Source organism: Morone saxatilis, unplaced genomic scaffold (assembly GCF_004916995.1).
Source record: "Morone saxatilis isolate NCDOM2014 unplaced genomic scaffold, NCSU_SB_2.0 Contig2, whole genome shotgun sequence".
Lineage (NCBI taxonomy): Eukaryota > Metazoa > Chordata > Actinopteri > Moronidae > Morone > Morone saxatilis.
The window spans coordinates 19481062-19489305 of NW_023339762.1; the positions used below are offsets into that span (position 1 = coordinate 19481062).

Here is an 8244-nt window from a genome sequence, read left to right on the forward strand (position 1 = left end):
CACACACACACACACACCTGCAGAGTGCCAGAGGCGAGGCCGGGTGCCAGGAACTCACATGGGAGTGATGAGGACAGTAGTGACTATTTACCAGTGGTGAAATGTAATCAAATACATTTTTTTATATATTTTGAGGTAATGCAACAGTAACCTAAAATAATCAAGGGTAATTAGTAATTGTATTGGATTACATTTTTAAAGTAACCTTCCTAACCCTGTCTAACATTGTAGTTGCAGATCGCAACCCCGTCCTTATAAGCACGAAGAAGAAACCATTGTGGCTGCAAAAAGATGCAAAAAATGCAAACACCTCTCTCTACAGCCAGTGTTTAGTTTCTCCTTTCTGGGCCACTGTAGACACATGGCGGACTCCATGGAAACAACCCGCAGTAGATATAAAAGGCATACATCTAATAATAACCCCAGTTTGACCATCAGCAAAAGTCAGGTTTATTGTTCAGCTCACCTGAGGTTGCTGTAGCATGGTGCATTGTTTCCTTCTCATTTTAAACAAACCAAAATGTTTCACAATAGTAGCCAACAAAACCACAAGCGGGGCATGAACACAACAAAACAGAAGCACCAGAACTTGATTAAACGACCTTCCTTAAATAAGTCTCAAATACTTTTAATTTATATAAAAAAGTGATGAATGAACACCAAATACACAAAGAAGAGTCGCTGCTATAGACTACTACTGCCATCATAAACAGTTGTGTTTTGTGCTGTAAAGACTTTTATTTAATTTATTTAATTATTTTTTAGAGTTATGTCCTGATATCTCTCTTCACCAGAACAGCTGATATAATACTGAAATGTCACAAAGACACATCAACAACCTAACCATTTCGTATTGTTCCCACAATAACACACACACACACACACACACACACACACACCCTCACAAACCTCATGAATAATCATAAGAATATGGTGTTTTATCTCAGCCAAATGAACTGCCTTTAATGGCAACATCCTACTTGTGAAATACGGCCTGTTTTTCAAAACACGGCCTCACACACTGCATCATATAGTGCCATCGCCATGGTGATCCATCACTTAAAAATGTCTGTGCTGTTATTCTGGAAACCCCCCGTAGGCCAAAATCTCCAGTTCAATCACCTCCTGATCACAGAGCATCACAACCAATCGCCACTATAAATGTATCAGACATTTCACAGCAAACAAAAAGCTCCTTACACTCATGTCTTATACACTCAAACACCACTTCTATCTGCATTTCACAAACACATACAGCAGCACAGTCCCAGATTGTGCCATGCAGTTTGTCCACGGTGAGGAGAATTACATTGACCTAATTCACTTAACTGGACCAGTTAGATATTTAGTCATTGGCTGGCTGAGCTTGAGTTTGATCCTTTGAGCTGAACTCCAGCAGTTTCTAGCCTCAATAAAATCATCTTTCGCCTCTGACAGAACTCATCTCTTGGTGAGTTATTAATACCAACAGAGCAGACAGGATGTTATGCACTGATTCTTCAAGCTTCTCATCAACAAAGCGACGTGAGAGGAGAAGAAGGTCGCCTTCTCTCCCTCTGCTCCATCTGTCCCTCCATACTGTACCCACTTTAAGAGGACTGGCAGGACTTGGACAGCCGAGTCAGAACACTTGACAACTTCTAACAACCCTCAAAGGTATAGTTTCTAGAAACATTCAAATGCAAGATGTTCACCAATTATGTACTTCATGCTGCAACATGGCTGTGGCTTTGTGCTGAATGACGCAGGTTTTAAATAGCCCAGTGAATGTAAGATGTGTGCTTGCATTGACTATGAGCTAAACTCTGCCCCCAAACAGCGATTATCCAATCATAACTTAATGTCCGTAACTAGGCATGGAAGGCCTGTCAAGCTCTGTATTTCTTTGATTTGTGTCTTTTACTAGCCTTTCCAAAACCAAAAATACAAATAAAAGTGTAAGGAATAGATTAAGCTGCGTGTTTATCTGCTTTAATATAAGCTGAAAGTGTTTGAATGCCAAATTTACAAGATTACTACCTACAGTAGTAACCTACTTCCAAAGGTAAGGGGCCTGTTATTAGCTGGCTGCATTATTTTAGGAGGTTTAGAGTAAACGTAGCGATGCCGTTCAATGCTGTATTTGGTCCAAGCTTACACTACACCCGGCAAAACTTGTATTAGATAGTGTTAAATTTGCCAGACGTTTCAATTAGTCTTCCTCAAATCCTTTCCTATGTAAAAGTGTACTGTTTGAAAATACAAACATAAAAGCCTAAATCTGACCATGTGTTGCTTGTCCAAGTATTATGTTGGAATGACATGAAGCTTTAGCCTCATGGACAAAGCCTCCAGATGCATATTTAAGACTCATTTCAGGGTTCAGAGTCTGTTGGAAACATATAAAAATTAATTCTCATCCAAATCGCATTTCACTCTGGCTAGTTATAGCAGTTGTCATTTCAGCCGGCAACGTCGGCGGTCGTTAGCTAGAAATGGGAGGTCTGTTTTTGTTCTTCTGTCTGAAATATTATAATATACAGTCAATTGGATAGATAGGAAGTCACACTTTAAACGCCCAGTGTGTAGGATTTAGTGGCATCTAGCAATGTAGTTACTGATTTCAACACAAACGCCTCACCCTCCTGTTCCAAGCCTGTAGGAGAAACTACGGTGGCTGTGAAAGGCCCTATCTAGAGCCAGTGTTTGGTTTGGCCTCCATAGAAAAAGAAAACAAGTCTTATTTTGAGATGATTATACACTAATAAAAACATACCTATGAGTATTATATTCCCTTTCTGTGGTTATATCTGCTGAATCCTTGTTTACAGTTTCATTAGCGAATAGAGAGCTCCCTGGCCTGCCCTGCCCTATATAGGCTGTGGCCGAGAGCTGCTACACAGTGTGACAGAGGCTGGCTGTGCTCCACTTAGATGTTAAAGGGCATGTTAACATTTTCAATTCATGTTGTTTTTCCTCAGAAAGCACCGCATATTGTTCTCATAAACCCGAGTGGAGGAAACGTCCTGGGGTCTCCCTCCTCCACCCTCCTCTCTGAGAGGCGAAAACACAATTTGGAAAGAGGAGAATTACATTTCAAACAGGCAATATCAGCAAGCAGTGACATATTTCTGCCTTTAAGTCTGCATTTCCTATCCACAGTTAAGTGCCCTCAGGTATAGGGAAAATAGCATTTCCGATATTGTGTTTATTCTTATGTAAATCAAACACAACATTTGTTGTGGATTCAGTGGAGCTGATGGCCCTAATATAATCTCAAAGAAAAAATAAAAGACCAAAAATAGATGACATTAATATTATTTATATCACTGTATTGCAGCGATATCTATTTATGACAAAAGATTAATGCCAATTAAAGGCAACCAAAAAGACAGCTGCGTAATTCAGAGGTGGATAAATATTTAATTTTAATAAATAGCTATGAATAAATAGAATAAACAGGAGCTGATAAACAGCAGTGAAATTAAATTGACAAATATTATGAAATGATTCAAGCACAACGTCCTGTAAACTGACATCTGTATAGCAATTTTGCTTAATTAGGAAGAAAGGAAAGACAAAGACAACCTACCACAGTAATGTTTTGTCATTATGACAAGTTGACACCACAAAGACGTCAGAATTACAGAAACAAGCACCTTAGAAAACCTATTTATTTAGATTTTGATCTGCCAGAGACAATGTGGGAAAACCAAATCACAAGATGGAATTTTCTGTTCTCCAAAGTGTGTATTCTCACACCTTCACCATACTCTTCTCTTAAAACTCCACCTCTCTTTCTCACATATACACACACACACACACACACTCAGGCAGTCACACTTCCCTCCTCTCCATACTGTTCTAACACCTCTCAGCGGTTATGATCTTCATGGCACTTTTATAAATCTGCCTCACTGAGCCGAGCAGCCGTTTGCACTTCACTCCTTCTTGGTGCCGATGGGGGAGACGAACACAAACGTGATATGTACATTGGATTATTACGTACAGAAAGAGGAAGAAAAATGTATAACTACGTTTCTTACAATGCATTTGGAAGTATTCTTATCATTTATGTTCAAAAACAATCCTTTGCATGCGTTTAAATGATTGATTACACTGATTTGTGGCAGCAGGCCTTTGACTTGTTAGGAAAAGTGCATTAATAATGGCTCTGTTCCATTCAAGTGCCCCAGTAAGCTGTGTGACAGTGAGTTTAAAAGCACAATACCAGGATCCTGGAAATAGAATTCAGCCCTCATTCATTATATTATTCACACCTGTGTTTTTCCTACTTTCATGTGTCAAAATGTCAGTGAAAAAGGACCTTTAGCTCCAGAAAATATGCAAAAGATTGTAAAGGTTACCGACTATTAAGTCACATAAGCGTAGAAATATTTCTTTTTGTATGTTTATTTTGATTTTCTGGTTTTCTTGGTGTTATTATGTTATATTACTGCCATTAGTTTAGATTAATTTTACAGCACATCCATCTACATGACAGAGACCGAGCAGTTCGCACACACACACACACACACACACACACAGACACAAAGTAGCAGGAGGATAAATAATAGCCCTCTTGAGATGCACACTCAAAGCATGTGTCTTTCCTTGGCAATTCTACTATTACATTTAAAACATTTCTCTGCAAAACAAAACCATGACTGACTGACTGATTAATTAAGATGTCTGTGTTAGAAGGTTACTTGATACGCATACTGTAACTCACACCTGCATGTTGTGAAGAGCAATAAAAGTCCAGCACAGGACTTGTGATACAGTCCGTGTTCATGGCTCAGTCTATAAACTGGGATGAAAAACGCAGCAGTGCCACAAATAAAACAGTTAAAACATCTATAATATCCCCACATTTACAAAGCAGCATGCTGTACTGTGTGTTTGAACGTGTGTGTGTTTCCTGAAATCTGTGATGAGTCAAATGAAACAGAGTGTGAGGGGTCAGGGCAGAGCTCGCTCTGGAGGTCCATCAGGCCTCGCTGTCGCTGCTTTATACTCCCTCGGGGACAGAAGGGGTGGTTTCTACCTGACTAAAAATACTGAAAATGTGAGTGCATGTACGTGTGTGTGTGTGTGTGCATGTTCGCATGGGCGGTCAAACATGATTGTGTGTCCCCAGACAGGACATCCATCTCTGTTTTTTGCTGTGTGTGTGTGGCCTCTGAGCACCGCTTCTAGAGGATTCTTCAGTGGGCCGAAGAGTGTGTCAGCAACTGTCTGCAAGCGCACTGCCATAAATTTATACACTCCGCTCTTCACTGGATGGAAGTCAAATAGTAATATGACAGCAAGGGAGAGAGACTGGGGAGGAGAACAAAAAAAATATATATATAGAAAGGGGACAATAAGCTGTGCACAAACAACAGAGTGCTCAAGGACATTTCTTAGCAAAGACTACATTGAGCTGTGAGGTGGTGTAGTTCAATAAACATAGACTCATGTTTAAATGGATAAGAGAGGGGAGGGGAGAGAATAGACCTGTCTGAGATACATGCACATTAGCATTTAACCCCCTTGCACATCACAAGACCGTGCTCTTACTCTGTCAGCAGCTATAACTCAATAATCAATCACATTTGACGCAACCCTTGGAAACACTGGGATTGAGAGCGAGCAGTCAGGCGAAGTGTGTGAAGACAAATCCTCTGAGCAAACTCTGCAATGTCCAAAAAAAAAAAACAATTTGAGGTTTTTTTTGTTGCTTTACTCACGTCCCAGAAACTAGCCACTGTAATGCTCATTTCATGGCTGAGAACGCAGCCCTTTTAGCCACTTATGAGGACTTAAACTGAGCTTCTGAGGGTGCGATGATAACTATCTCATCCACTGTTCCTTCAATCCAGTGTTCTGGTCCTATAGGGACTCTGTCTGCTTTTACACTGGCTGACAGAAGCAGGTCACTCAGTCAACACTGTTGCCATAAATCCACTGCTATGCCCAGAAACGAGAAAACAAAGCCTCCAGCTTCAGAGGCCACAACAATTACACTAAACACTGCACCGGCTGACAATAACAAAACACTCAAAAGCTCCTCAGACCATGACTGCCAGAGACCTGCACAATTATTTTCCACTTCTGAACTCAGAAATATTTCATAAACAAAATTTGTGTGTGTGTGTAAACCAGTAAAGAATCCATGTGTGAGTGAGTGTGTATGTGAAATTTGGGGGGTGGGACTTAAAGCAAAAACCCTGTTGACTAACAGAGCTGATCAATATGAAAGCCTAACAGTAATTAGGCTGCACTGGTTTAATTTCTCATCAGTGCGTATACTGTAATAACAGCCAGTCAGCAGACTCGGTGTGTGTTTCTGTGTGAAGTCTGTCCGTCTGTCTGCTCACACACTGTACAGCAGCACCAAACACAGACAAAAACACACACATTTGATCCACGGCGCAGGCCTGTTTGGTGAAACGAGCGCCATCCTCGACCAGAATAAGGAGAAAACCGCAGGCTGTGGCATGACGCCTAAACGGACACACCCCCTCCGGGCTGTGGCATCGAACCAGCGACACTGTGATAAACAAACGGCGGCTGCTCCCGGCTGCAATATAATGATTATAGTTACTGATCCTGGTGGACTGAACCCATCATTACGACTCGGAAGAACATTTGACCAACACACCAGGCCTGAGCAGTGGGGTTTGTGCTTTGTCCACCTCAGTGCAGACTGACAGATGACTGCACAAATTACATCTTAATCAAACCAGCTACACACAAACACACACACACACAGTCCTCCCCGCCTCCTAAAACCCGCGCGGCGGTGCGCTCCTGGTCTCATGTGTTCCCAATATCTCACCTTGCTTGACACATTTGAGGCGGACCGGGTCTTTGCAGTGTTTGATCACGGCCAGCACGTCCCGGGTGGTGAGCCCGGCCACTGGCATGTTGTTGACCTCAAGCAGCAGCTCATCCTGGGCCAGTTTGCCGCTCTGGATCAGTCCCTTCCCCTGCTTCACCTCGCCGAAGTAAGGGAACTGGCCGTTCTCCGCGCCCCCCTTCAGCTCGAACCCCAGCTCCCCTTCCTTCCCCCGGGTTATCACCGCTTCGTGGACTTTGTTGGTCCAGTGGTTTTTCTTCTTGAGGCTCTTAGACATCGTTAGGGCGAGTTAATCACCGCAGGCTGGCCCATAGAAAAGCCTCCTACCGTCTCATCCCCTGCCTTTGTGCGATCGGCTGCAGCTTCACATCATCACCGGTGCACGCCACGCGCAGTGTCCGGTCGGCGAGCCGCGCAGTCGGGCAGAGGGCTGCAGTACAGCGCGGCGGCGGATGAAATGATTATTACTCTGTCAGACACATAGACGCACAGAGACAGATACTGGCGGATGACCCGGATGTGAAGCCTGAAGGAGGGGAGAGCAGAATGGTTCTGGTTCGGCGTAAAAAAGGATGGAGAGGAGGGGAAGTAACACAGGAGGCGTTTCACTCCCACTACACTGCCAGGGGCGCTTCCTCAGGCTCTCTGTGATCACACACTGCCGATAACATGTAGGAGGAACATCAGTTTATACGTTATATACAAACCTCACCCTGTATGGTTCTACCTGCGACCGTGTTTGCTCCATTTTGGGGATAAAACAGCTTTAAGGCGTTTTTGCTTAGCATGCAGAATCCTGTAAAATGTTTATTTATAGAGGAGCAAAGACTTTATGAGAGTAGCAGTCTTCTGATGATATGCAGTGCAGGTTTTCATGTATTTAAAGTTGGAGTAAATGGGCAACAGCCCTGGGGCCCCAGACCCTCAGGGGTCCCAAAGGCTTCAGGTTGGTTCACCATGTGGAAGTTAGTTTACTGTAAATGAATCGCAAGTAAATACTGCGTGGACAACTTAGGCTCATTATAAACTGAAATAATACAGGAACACATAACTACTTTTTCTTAAAGGCACATCTTGTTGAGGGGATTCAAAATCTAGTTTTAAAGCCTTTATTATTTTAGTATTTTGTGCATTTTACTAAACAAATTTGTGATTAATACACACACAATTCACAGAGTAACCCTAAAACAAGAACATAACTGGATAACTTTCCAAAACCTCATTTGTCCAATGGCAACTTTTTTTTAAAGGTTAAAGGTTTGTAACATTTAGAAGGATCTATTGGCATTAAATGAATATAATATTATATGTTTTCATTAGAGTACAATCACCTAAATAAAGGAATCTATCTATTTATATAATATAATATAATTTATATATTTATATCTATGCCTCCGGTTGCCTTCACTGGAGTCTGCCAC

At 42.0% G+C, this 8244-nt stretch overlaps 1 protein-coding gene across 1 annotated transcript in view; it reads right to left on the reverse strand.

Moving 5' to 3' along the window:
• LOC118330405 (membrane-associated guanylate kinase, WW and PDZ domain-containing protein 2-like) overlaps window positions 1-7334 on the reverse strand; it is a 76509-nt gene extending 69175 nt beyond the window's left edge. Inside the window, exon 1 of the mRNA XM_035664912.1 lies at window positions 6803-7334. Coding sequence (XP_035520805.1) covers window positions 6803-7100 — 298 coding nt within the window. The 5' untranslated portion in view covers window positions 7101-7334. The remainder of the gene's footprint in view (window positions 1-6802) is intronic.
• Window positions 7335-8244: the final 910 nt, after the last annotated feature.